At 37.4% G+C, this 12,781-nt stretch overlaps 2 protein-coding genes across 10 annotated transcripts; one reads left to right on the top strand and one right to left on the bottom strand.

Moving 5' to 3' along the window:
• The first annotated feature begins 2 nt into the window (after window positions 1–2).
• Window positions 3–5,283, top strand: LOC131946206 (integrin beta-1-binding protein 1). Of its 9 annotated transcripts, none has more exons than XM_059306868.1 (8): window positions 70–98; window positions 400–453; window positions 3,067–3,202; window positions 3,496–3,579; window positions 3,729–3,824; window positions 4,069–4,164; window positions 4,730–4,873; window positions 5,099–5,283. In XM_059306868.1, exons 3-8 carry the CDS (start codon window positions 3,128–3,130, stop codon window positions 5,162–5,164), a joined length of 561 nt encoding a protein of 186 aa, XP_059162851.1. In that variant the 5' UTR covers window positions 70–98; window positions 400–453; window positions 3,067–3,127; the 3' UTR covers window positions 5,165–5,283. The 9 variants fall into 9 exon arrangements, with proteins under 9 accessions (XP_059162849.1, XP_059162854.1, XP_059162851.1 ...); XM_059306869.1 differs by having other exon boundaries at window positions 84–98; window positions 422–453; XM_059306867.1 differs by lacking the exon at window positions 70–98 and adding an exon at window positions 1,689–1,762 and having other exon boundaries at window positions 362–453.
• A 5,473-nt stretch (window positions 5,284–10,756) lies between these two features.
• Window positions 10,757–11,575, bottom strand: LOC131946239 (uncharacterized; the record flags this gene model as incomplete). Its single annotated transcript, XM_059306924.1, is given in 1 exon segment — window positions 10,757–11,575. A coding segment is annotated over 1 exon segment (768 nt), but the record flags the coding sequence as incomplete, so codon positions are not given.
• Window positions 11,576–12,781: the final 1,206 nt, after the last annotated feature.

Raw genomic sequence — 12,781 nt, 5'->3', positions numbered from 1 at the left:
TTTGCTCTAAATGTATCTGGCCAAAGATCTTGATCTAGACTAGATTCTAGATCTAGACCTAGAGGAGGTAGATCTACATCTGAACAGATAACAAAATAGTAAATAGGCCAAAGAAAATTATTGACAGATTATCAACTAGTCTATACATTCTAGTAGCCTTACTAGATCTAGATCTATATTTATTTTTAATAGTAATATTACTATTATTTAGGCCTATTATAAATTAATAAAATTATTAGACGTTACACTACTTTAAAACTTTACAGTACTTTACACTTTACACATACGGTACCCATTTTATTAAATTTTAATAATAATATTATTATAATAATGTAGGCCCCCTGCCCTAAAAAAAATAATGTTATTAAGATTATTAACTGGTTGGTGTGGTATTCTTAGTATCATCATAATCGTTTTCTAGAATTCTAGAGCAGATGTCTATGTGAAAAACAGGTGAGGTAATACTACCGTAATACTTACTCCATTTTAGCGTAGTTATTCCCCGCTTCACGTTCACCTCCAGTTGGGCGTATTTTATTAATATTATAAACATAACCGAAACACACACACAAAACGTTAGGAAATCACACGGCCTTTTGAATTCTTTTTTAATTTTTGGTTTAGTTTTTATTTTAATTAATTTTGTCAATACTTGAGAAAAATCCAAAATTGGGAATATTTAATGTGTAGCCTACTATTTATCTAGATCTAGATTAAACTTTTTTTTTCTTGAAAATATGTTCGGGTAAGTTAAGAGTTTCATGGCAATGGGTAAAGTAGAAACGCAAAATTGCAAGGCACGATTCTATAAATTAACTTACATGAATTCACAATGACCCTAAGCTATGATCCGTATGCTGATAATTAAAGTCAATGTGAGCTCATGGTGCACCCTTGACCATGCAGGGATTTTCTTCCTGCCGACGACCACACTCTATTTAATTGAAACTGTAATGCTTATTTATAATATTTTTTTTTAACTTTTCTAATTAAAGCACACATTAATAAAAAAAAAAAGTAGATCCATATCTATCACCTACTAATCCTAGTGTTTTCCTAACGTTTTTTTGTGTGTTTTGGTGGTGTATAGTATAGTATATGTATATAATAAAATACGCTCAATCTGAGGTGAACGTGAAGAGGCGAATAAAATACGCTAAAATGGAGTTTTACCAACAGGTGACTCCTTAAACTTAAAAGCCTTAAATTATTAAATTTTAATATTTAGGCCTAATAATCATTTCACATTATGAGGAGGATTTATGTTTTGAAAAATACAAAAAATGTTTCCTTGTTTCATTTATGTACCTGTTTTTAAGCAATTTAAAAACAATTTAAAACTTTTCAGTAATAAATGAAGACTAGCAATGTTTGAAATTTGTTTCCAAAAGATGCAACCATGCTCATTTAGGTAATCTATCGTTTTAAGTACGTAAAGTCGCCCGCGACTAGTAATGTGAAAACCAGGTGACTCCTTAAATTTTAATAATTATTTCACATTTGGAGGAGGATTTATGCTTTGAAAAATACAAAAATGTTTCCTTGTTTCATTTATGTACCTGTTTTTAAACAAGTGAATTAAAACTTTTCAGTAATAAATGAAGACTAGCGATGTTTCCAACAGATGCAACCATGCTCATTTACTATAGCAGCCATCTTGTTTAAGTTTTATTTTGTTAAACTTATAGCGCAAGATTCAAGGGAAGTCACTCTAATTTATGGATGGCAGCTTTTTATATAGCAAATCCTGCTCGCAAACACGGTAACTTTTTCGTACATTACTAGCAGCGGGCGATTTTACTTACCAAAAACGATAAATTACCCTCATTTACTATAGATCTAAATCTAGCAGCCATCTTCATCTTGTTTAAGATTTTTTTTGTAAACTTATTGCGTGAGATTCGGGGGAAGCCACTCTATTTTATAAATGGCTGCTGTTTATATAGCAAATCTTGCTCGCAAACACTGCTGTTTAAAGTTAATTTCTGGCTTATATTGATATATTTAGCCAGTGATATAGGTTTATTATTCATTTATCTATAATACTTGACCCAAATATATCACAATATACTGCTATTAAAGCTTTGGCAATGAGGTAACTTTTTCGTACATTACTAGCTGTTGTCGATTTTTGCGTACCTATAACAAAAGATTACCTATTAATTAGTAATAGTAAGCCCTAATTTTAATTTAATATTACTAGGCAGTGTTTCTTCCAGACTTTTTTTTCTCCGGGGGGGGGGGGGGGGGGACACTAGTAAAAGTGTATGTTTACTATATAAATTCCATCTCGTTCGGGAGGCGGTAGACTTTCTAGAGGGGGGGGGGGGGGCGGCGGCAAAACAAAAAGATGCCTGGAAGAAACTCTGTTACTAGAGCCTAAATAATTATTATTACTGTAATTAACTGTATGTAGTACGTGGTTAGACGACTGTTAGTCTGTTACTGACTGTCTGTTGTAAGAGTGTAAATTTGTAAAATAGTAAAATACTAATACTACTAAATACTACTAATACTATAGTAAATACTAATAAGGTCTATAGATCTAGATCTTCTAACTAAGCTAAATAGATCTATATTCTATAAGTAAGTAATGTATAACTGTATTGTACAGTACTATATTAGTAATTAATTATTAGCCGATTAAAATTAGGCTATAGGCCCTATAATTATAATTAATTCTTTATTATTATGGATCGCCTCCCCTATCTACTATCTATCACTATGGAATGCATTGAATTAAAATTAATTGTTTGACAATCTTAATTCTTATCTTACCTCATGGCGTCTGATGACTTATTGTAATATTGTTGTTATTAATAATTGTCATTTGTTCTTACTTTAGTTTTGTTAATTATATTAAATTGTATTAATACTTCGTCTAATAAAAATGTCTAATATTTATTATCATTTTAAATTAATATTAGAATTAGCTTGTATTTAAAATAAAACTTAAAACTATCAAGTGGTCTTTCCAATAGTAAATGGATTTTTTTTTCTACAGACTTATGAAAGAGCAGCAACATATAATTCAAGCTATTATTTATTTTGATTGTATTGTTACAGTTAATGGTACTTAACATTGTCTACACATTTGATGCGAGCTTAGGAGCTAAAATTCTACAAAATGATGAAAATACATGAGAAACCAAACAAGATGAGTTATTATAATGGTAGTCGTGAATCAATGGACAGCCAACTGGTAAATAAACATGAAATCAACATTTTAATCCCCTAGTAAAATAAAATATTTTTTATAATAGTAATAGTACCTATTTTTCATTTTGTCATACTGTTGTTTATGATATTAGGTTATCTAACACACAAATTCTTTATTACACAGAGGCCTGCTATGTTTTATAAATAAATGAGTGTTCACATTTGTATACATCAGCAAATTGATTTGGCACACATTCTTTATTATACAGAGGCCTGCTATGTTTTATAAATAAATGAGTGTTCACATTTGTACACAACAGCAAATTGATTTTGCAGAGTGGCTCAAGTAATGAGAACTTAAGCTCTAAAGATGACAAAGAAAGGGGTGACAAAATTCTCCATCAACGAGTACACTTTCAGGTGACATTTTATTTTCAGTTTGAAAAGCAGGTCAGATGAAAAAATAAGTTACAACACAATGTCAGCAACATTAGTTTTAAATTTGAGGGGTGTGCTGAAGTGTTTATGGTTTTATAGTATAGTTACAGGTTTTCTGTATTCTGTATTAGGTGTACTACTTAGGAGTAGTTGATCAAATCAACATGACCAACTCTAAAAAGAGAGACACAGAGCCACAATTAGTGGATATTATAGAAGAAAACCAGGTACTTGTTAACTTTCTGAATGATTTGGGATTTGTGGATGCAGAAAGTGACACAAAAAAATATTTTGCCATTTGTTATTTAAATATGCATATTTTTATAGTTTTGTTTCAAAATTCTTGTTTTTTTTTTAAATCTGATTTGTTTAACAGATATTCAATTTAGTCACTAAAATAGGTATACAATAGCTTTAAATTTTTTTGCATTATGTTATTCAGTAAGTAATTTAAAAATAATCTCTCTAAAGATTGAAGGAAGACTGAATGTTTTAGCCTCAGAAGAAAATAAAGTTGTCATGTTTGTGTCGAGGCATGGCATCAAAGTCATGGACAGTAGCGGCCAGGTGTGTTCATTTGTTTTACACTAACAGTTATGTAATGTGTATCATTGATTCTAAATATTTTTATATTATTAAATTCTTGAGTTAGGTAATGTGTATCATTGATTCTAAATATATAATACAAGGTAAAAGTAAAGTTTCCCTTTCAAACCTGACGGTCTATGGGGCAAGTGAAGTAGAGTTCACTGTGACCTCGGCATATGAAGAGATAGTGTGGTCAGCACTATGCCCAGCCGCCTTTACTTTCCCTAACGTGAGTTAGGTACCCATCAGAGTTGGACGGACTCAGGGACGGTCTACTGACTTGAACCCGGATTCGAACTCGAGACTTACAGGTTAGCAGTCCAGCTCTCTAACGCTAGACCACTCCGTCCCATAATACAAGGTGATGTTTCTTAATATGAAACACTTTGATGGATTAATTTAACTAAATTGTAAAATATTATATTTATGAAACCACTATCCAACATCAGGGTTTATAATTCTAAACATTTAATTTTAGTTTTTTTAAGGTACTTATTGATTCCATGTTCAAGATTATGTTTCCAAATTCCAAACAATTATTTAGGAAGTCCTCCAGCGACATCCCCTCCACACTATAGCGCAACTCATCCAGTACAATGATGGATTTAACAGACCTAACATTGCCGTCAAAATTGGACAAGTTGGTAAACACTTGTACCAATGCTACATTTTCCAGTGCCATTCAGAGGTAATTAATGATAGCTATTTTGGGGTTAACCATAAGAATTATAAATAGGAGAAAATACCAAGGCACAAAGTAAAGGCCATTATTTACACAGATTATTATATTCAATGTATGTGTTATAGTTTAAGTATCATTCAGATTTATTCAGATTGAATGCTGTAACTTGTTCTGTGGTACTCTAAACATGTATTCACATAATTCATGGTGCAATGGCTGTTTGGATTTCAGGATCAAGCTCAAGCAATATGCAACTGTGTTCGGAGAATATTTGATGCCATAACATCAAAAGGTTAGGTTTTGTCAAGAGATTTTCTGCAACTGCTGTACATTTTAAAAATATACCTTGTGTTCTCTATATTTTTACATGATGTGATAATAAAATGTATACTACCAGTTACTTTTTAAAATTTATTTACATGTTTTTAAACTGCGAAAGATAACTTTTGGATAGTTTGACAAATCACATACATTCTACCCAAGGTTTTTAGTCTGTATACTTATGTGAATGTCTGATGGTTTGCAGGATTCTTTACATTAGCATTGGACTACTATAAAAATTGATAAGTATAGCCCCATTATTCTACCTGAGACAAAGTAAAAAAAAAAAAACAATTATCTCCGTGATATATAAGACTGATTAAAAAAAACTGATAAAAAAACTTAATGAAATGTGAAAGTATTGTAATGGCAAGCCATCACTACACTACACTATGACACTTGTTAAATATAAAACAAAACTAATTCTCTTTATATGTATCATTTATTTGAGAGAATTGTGTATTTTAGCATCTATATTTCTTAGATTTTTAATTATAAATAGATTCATACCATGGAGTATTATGTACAGATGTGGAGAAACTATTTTACATTAATTACATTTGAAATATAAACCATAATTTGCATTAAAATAATTTACAAAAATTGACTAAAAATTGATTTATCAAATAAAGCCTTAGTCTTGAGTCAAACCTTAGTCCACAAAGAAACTTTAGTAAAGTTCCCTTTCAAACCTGATGGTCTATGGGGCAAGTGAAGTAGAGTTCAACTTCAGTAAGTGGATTGGAAAATGTTTGGTTGAATGCCTTTCTTTAGTTCATCGAAGCACTGCAAAAAAATATTCTTGTCTCTACCCTCACTCCACTGATCCATGGCCACACTGTTATTTATTAAAACGTAAGTTACTGGATTACGGGACTTTTTCTTTCTTACTAATTTGGGTAGTTTCCCTTGCTTTATTTTTTTGGGAGCTACTTTTAATTGAGTTACTTCCCTTCTAAAGGGGTTATCTTCATCCTTAGAAACAACAAATAGATTTTTGTCTGCATATAAATTATCTTGCTGTGTTTTTATGCATGGAGAAATGCTGAAATTTTCTATATCCTGAGCTAGTTTGAAAAATGGGTCTTGGTCAGAAGGTGCTCTACAGCATATCCGCTTTGATTTCTGATCTTTCCTGGGCTTATCCGAGGTCACATTGCCTATCTTAGAGTATGCCCTTTTCCTGTACACCACTGCAGTGTTCAGCAGGTTCAGCTTGGGTGCTTGTAGTATCATGTCACTCTTAATGGTTTGAGTGATGTTAATATTGACAGCAATGTCGGTTGTCGCTGGTTTACATTCAGGAGAGTTTGTTCCAGCAATACACATTTCCTGCTGAATAGTGGATTGTGATAGGTCAGCCAGTTCTGTTGTTTTACTAGGATTGTGTTCTGAAAGGTCGTCTTTGCCAGTTTTGTTGATTATGTTGTCAACAGCATTGTCATTACAAGCTTTGGCTTCACTAGCCTTGTCACCACCAACATTAAGGTCACCAGTCTTGTCACCGCCAACATTAAGGTCACCAGTCTTGTCACCACCAACATTAAGGTCACCAGTCTTGTCACCACCAACATTAAGGTCACCAGTCTTGTCACCACCAACATTAAAGTCACCAGTCTTGTCACCACCAACATTAAGGTCACCAGTCTTGTCACCACCTACATTAAGGTCACCAGTTTTGTCACCACCAACATTAAGATCACCAGTCTTGTCACCACCAACATTAAGATCACCAGTCTTGTCACCACCAACATTAAGGTCACCAGTCTTGTCACCACCAACATTAAGGTCACCAGTCTTGTCACCACCAACATTAAGGTCACCAGTCTTGTCATCACCAGCCTTGCTACCAACACTAAGGTCACAAGCCTTGTTTACGAAATGAAAGTTGATAAAGGTGTGAATGCTTCCAGTTAAGTTCACAAGTGCATCCAACCTATGGTAAAACCCAGGTGCGTTGACCACACCTCTGTGCTTATCACCATTGAGGTGCTGCTCTGTGGAACAGCTGTACGCATTCCCGCACGCATCACAGTACGATCTGCTCATGTTCTGCCGAAGTTTAGCGTATTCAGAAGTTCTTGCGCTCCCTTGAGAAACTTTTCTTAAATCCAATCCAGAAGATGTGCCTACAACATTAAAGGCAGCAGGATTTGATGGCGCTTTCTTTGCCTGTAACTTACCTGTCAAAAACTGTTTGATTAACGGTCGGAGAGGTATAAATCCATCTTCAATTTTAATGATGAAATATAAACCTCTGCACATAGGGTTTGTGTAGAAACCCAGCTCCTCTAGACTTGCCATTGGACACAGATCTTGCAGAGTGCCAATACTGCCACTTAACCTGCATAAATGTGTGGCTGGATCTTCAGTCAAATTTAAGACTTGTATAAAGCCATACACCCACCCCACAGTGTATAATTGACTATCACATTTCATCACAGAATTCGAACATGTTTTTAAAGTTTTAGGTTTAGTTGGCTGATGAGGCTTTTTCAAACATGGGACCTTTTTGCCAGTAGCTCCAACATGGGGCATTTTAAACACAGACAGATCTTCAGGAAGATGGATTTGGTTTTCCAAATTTTTTTCTCTGGATTTCATCAACATTAGTTTGCCTCGACTGGCTGTTGAATAATTCCCAGTGACCAGCGAGTGATTTGTCTGTGAACAGGATCCAACTTTGGCTTTATTAACCAAACAAAGTGGTTTGCTTTGAACTTGTGAATGCATTTTGTTATTGCTGAGGTTTTTTTCTTTAAAAGGAAAAAGTTTTCTACTCTCTAAACTTGCCTGCGGCTGTTCTGGTTTATGAAGATGTGACTGTGTTGGTGTTGTAGGTTCTAATCTGTTTGCCAGTTGATTTTTCTGAGCATTTGATGAAAAGAATGTCAATATATTAGTTTGTTTCTTGTGTACAGCTGATTTTTCTTGTGAGACACATTCTTGTTTAATTAAATGTTCATCCTTCTTAACATGCTGCCTTGAGTTTTTAACATGAGAAACATTGCCATAGAATGAAAGAAGACTTTTTTGATGTTTGGTATTGGACAAATTCAGTTGATTGTCATTTTTATCACAAGTTTTAGGAATCAAGTTTTCTGCTCCATCCAAGCAAGTCAAATATTCATTGTTCACGATTTCCTGCTTGATGTTTATTTCATTTGAGCACACCTGAATATTTGCATCTGGTGCACTCTGTGCTTCTGGCCCAATTTTTGTGTCAGGTCCATTCTTAGAGTCAGGCCCAACCTTTGCATCAGGTCCATCCTTAGAGTCAGGCCCAACCTTTGCATCAGGTCCATCCTTAGAGTCAGGCCCAATTTCAGGATCAGGCCCATCCTTTGCATCAGGTCCATTCTTAGATTCACGCCCAACCTTTGCATCAGGTCCATTCTTAGAGTCAGGCCCAACCTTTGCATCAGGTCCATTCTTGGAGTCAGGCCCAACCTTTGCATCAGGTCCATTCTTAGAGTCAGGCCCAACCTTTGCATCAGGTCCATTCTTGGAGTCAGGCCCAACCTTTGCATCAGGTCCATTCTTGGAGTCAGGCCCAACCTTTGCATCAGGTCCATTCTTAGAGTCAGGCCCAACCTTTGCATCAGGTCCATTCTTAGAGTCAGGCCCAACCTTTGCATCAGGTCCATTCTTGGAGTCAGGCCCAACCTTTGCATCAGGTCCATTCTTAGAGTCAGGCCCAACCTTTGCATCAGGTCCATTCTTAGAGTCAGGCCCAACCTTTGCATCAGGTCCATTCTTAGAGTCAGGCCCAACCTTTGCATCAGGTCCATTCTTAGAGTCAGGCCCAACCTTTGCATCAGGTCCATCCTTAGAGTCAGGCCCAAACTTTGCATCAGGTCCATTCTTAGAGTCAGGCCCAACCTTTGCATCAGGTCCATTCTTAGAGTCAGGCCCAACCTTTGCATCAGGTCCATTCTTAGAGTCAGGCCCAACCTTTGCATCAGGTCCATTCTTAGAGTCAGGCCCAACCTTTGCATCAGGTCCACCCTTAGAGTCAGGCCCAAACTTTGCATCAGGTCCATTCTTAGAGTCAGGCCCAATTTCAGGATCAGGCCCAACCTTTGTATCAGGTCTATTCTTAGAGTCAGGCCCAATTTCAGGATCAGGCCCAACCTTTGTATCAGGTCTATTCTTAGAGTCAGGCCCAAACTTTGCATCAGGTCCATCCTTAGAGTCAGGCCCAACCTTTGCATCAGGTCCATCCTTAGAGTCAGGCCCAATTTCAGGATCAGGCCCATCCTTTGCATCAGGTCCATTCTTAGATTCACGCCCAACCTTTGCATCAGGTCCATTCTTAGAGTCAGGCCCAACCTTTGCATCAGGTCCATTCTTGGAGTCAGGCCCAACCTTTGCATCAGGTCCATTCTTAGAGTCAGGCCCAACCTTTGCATCAGGTCCATTCTTGGAGTCAGGCCCAACCTTTGCATCAGGTCCATTCTTGGAGTCAGGCCCAACCTTTGCATCAGGTCCATTCTTAGAGTCAGGCCCAACCTTTGCATCAGGTCCATTCTTAGAGTCAGGCCCAACCTTTGCATCAGGTCCATTCTTGGAGTCAGGCCCAACCTTTGCATCAGGTCCATTCTTAGAGTCAGGCCCAACCTTTGCATCAGGTCCATTCTTAGAGTCAGGCCCAACCTTTGCATCAGGTCCATTCTTAGAGTCAGGCCCAACCTTTGCATCAGGTCCATCCTTAGAGTCAGGCCCAAACTTTGCATCAGGTCCATTCTTAGAGTCAGGCCCAACCTTTGCATCAGGTCCATTCTTAGAGTCAGGCCCAACCTTTGCATCAGGTCCATTCTTAGAGTCAGGCCCAACCTTTGCATCAGGTCCATTCTTAGAGTCAGGCCCAACCTTTGCATCAGGTCCATCCTTAGAGTCAGGCCCAAACTTTGCATCAGGTCCATTCTTAGAGTCAGGCCCAATTTCAGGATCAGGCCCAACCTTTGTATCAGGTCTATTCTTAGAGTCAGGCCCAATTTCAGGATCAGGCCCAACCTTTGTATCAGGTCTATTCTTAGAGTCAGGCCCAAACTTTGCATCAGGTCCATTCTTAGAGTCAGGCCCAATATCAGGATCAGGCCCAACCTTTGTATCAGGTCTATTCTTAGATTCAGGCTCAATTTCAGGATCCGGCCCAATTTTTAAAACTGGCTCAGTCAAATTGATCCCACATGCAACAACATCTTTCACCTGCTGTTCAGCAACTGGATTACTCTGTTGGCTGATGTCCATGTCAGAGTCCAGTTTAGGAACATGCTCATGCCCAGCCACAGTGTTGGTTTGATCAGTGGAACTGCTACAAGAGAGTTTAGATTGGCATACAACAACATTTTTATCAACCAACACATTGCTACAAGACATTTGTGCTTTATTTTTTTCCATCACCGTCAGAGAATCAACAACATTTTTCTCAATATTTTCTGTAAGTAAAAAAAAAAAGGAAATAAATGCTTCTACAAACAATAAATGAAAAATGAAATGCTTTACAAATATACACGCTAAAACATTTTTTTATGTACACAATGTATAGTATATGGTTATGTTTAAAAACAAATCGAATTAGTAATTAAAATCAATGTTTCGCATTATATGCTCAAATTATTTACCCTTATTATAATAATAATCCAAATAATGTGAATATGAATTTTGTAGCTGGTTGCCGCTAAGATTATAATTTGTATTAAAATCAAAGTTACGCCCGTTGAACATGGGGTGTAGCATATACGGAGGAACTAGGTGCTTCCATTGTGTTGCATCATTCTGTGGCTCAGGTGTGTTGGTTTTGTCAGTTAATGGCTGTGGCTGACCACCTGGAGCTACAGGGCCACCACGGAAGTTCTGGGGTCCACTCGGGTTCCCATACCAGGCTGGATAATTCATGCCAGTGCTGGGGTAGGGTAAAACCTTTTCGGAGTTTTTGTCTGAGTTTTCTAGAGACAGGTTAATAGCACCATGGTTGTGAGAGTTGGAGTACTGCTCTGTGTGTCTATCTGGTGTCTTGTCATGGTGGCCATCTTTGTACTTAAACTGTGAAGAGTTCTCTTGAGCAAGGTGAGCTGTCTTAGCTACTTGGTGATTGCTTCTTACATCAAACCCAAAAAGTCTGCTTTGGCCTTGTGTACTGATTGATTCTGCCTGGGAAATACCTGGCATGGAGGAGTTGCCTATTGGTGAAGAGTTTGAATCAGCTCGACCATCTTGATTGGTGCTATTAAAATGATAGACAGACTGTGAAAGGTTGCCCTGTCCTTGGTGGGGGCTGTTACCTTGTGCTGGCTCATGGCAGGTTGTGTGGTGTTCATCAGAGCTGTGTGTGTTCTGGGTTTTAATATTGTGTGGCGTGTTCTGTGATTCAGTACCATGGAGCGTGTTCTGTGATTCTGGGCTACATGTGTTCTGTGATTCTGGAGTATGTGTTATGTTCTGTGATTCTGGACTACGGCTTGTGTTCTGTGGTTCAGCACTGTATTGCATGTTTTTGGTGTCCGAATACTGTGGTGAATATGATGTTGAAGATACTTGTGTGTCATATGGATGAACATCTTTCCCACGGTCTTGGTCACTTTTAGTTGGATAAACATCCACTTCTTCAGGACTTTCCACCCTGCCTGGTTGATCGAATGATGGATTTTCTGTTAGGTTAGTTTCAACATAGAACATGGGATGATAGGAGTTGTCCCTACCTTCATGCTGATGGTCTTCATTGCTCCTGTCTGGCCTTGTTTCTTCTTTGTTAGCAGTTTCACAGTCCAATCTGTTACTGTAAACACCTATGTCTGATGTTTCAAAAGTTCCTGGAACTTGATTAACCCTTTGATTATATTCTGCATGATTTTCTTCAGTGTTAGTGTTTATTTGATTTGATTCAGTATTAGAAGAGTCAATGGGAGTACACTTGTTATCAGTGATATCAACAATGTTATAATCTTTGTCCAACAACTTTGGAGGCTCGTAGTATTCACTTGACACAGTGACAGCCCCAGATATATGGTAGTTATCTGCCCCAGATGGGTGCCCAGAAAGGTAGTTATCTGCCCCAGATGGGTGCCCAGAATGGTAGTTATCTGCCACAGATGGTTGCCCAGAAAGGTAGTTATCTCTTGCTGATGGGTTCCCAGAAAGGTAGTTATCTGCCCCAGATGGGTGCCCAGAATGGTAGTTATCTGTCGCAGATGGGTGCCCAGAGTGGTAGTTATCTGCCCCAGATGGGTGTTGAGGTAGGTGGTAGTTATCTGCCTCACATGTGGTCCCAGGTACATGGCAGTTATCTTCTTCAGATGTGGGAGAACCTGGACAGGTAGTATCAATTACCAAGTTGCCAGATTCAAAATCCATGCTGTTTGTTCTGTTTTGACACACTGGTTGTTCAACTGCCTCTTGTTCATTGAACTTCTCAGGTTCTTGGTAAACTGATCCATTAGCTGCTGATGTGGTCATTACATGTGGATTACTAAAGCCTTCACAGGTTTCATTTTGAGAAAAAGTTTGAATGTTTTTACTATTGTCACTGGCCAAATTGGCATTTTCATTGGATTCTTTTTCATTTGGAGTTTGATTTCTGACCTGGCCATT

The sequence above is a fragment of the Physella acuta genome, unplaced genomic scaffold, assembly GCF_028476545.2.
Source record: "Physella acuta isolate Inbredline_101_S28 unplaced genomic scaffold, ASM2847654v3 ptg000548l, whole genome shotgun sequence".
Lineage (NCBI taxonomy): Eukaryota > Metazoa > Mollusca > Gastropoda > Physidae > Physella > Physella acuta.
The sequence above is the reverse complement of the archived record's forward strand: the minus strand, read 5'-3'. Positions and strand labels throughout refer to the sequence as shown.

Excerpts from the sequence above, each read along its gene's own strand:
- LOC131946206 (XM_059306866.1), top strand. The coding sequence starts at position 3,128 with ATGATGAAAATACATGAGAAACCAAACAAGATGAGTTATTATAATGGT. Across the intron at positions 3,825-4,068 it reads ATATTATAGAAGAAAACCAG|ATTGAAGGAAGACTGAATGT; the intron begins GTACTTGTTAAC and ends ATCTCTCTAAAG. Across the intron at positions 4,874-5,098 it reads TTTTCCAGTGCCATTCAGAG|GATCAAGCTCAAGCAATATG; the intron begins GTAATTAATGAT and ends TTTGGATTTCAG.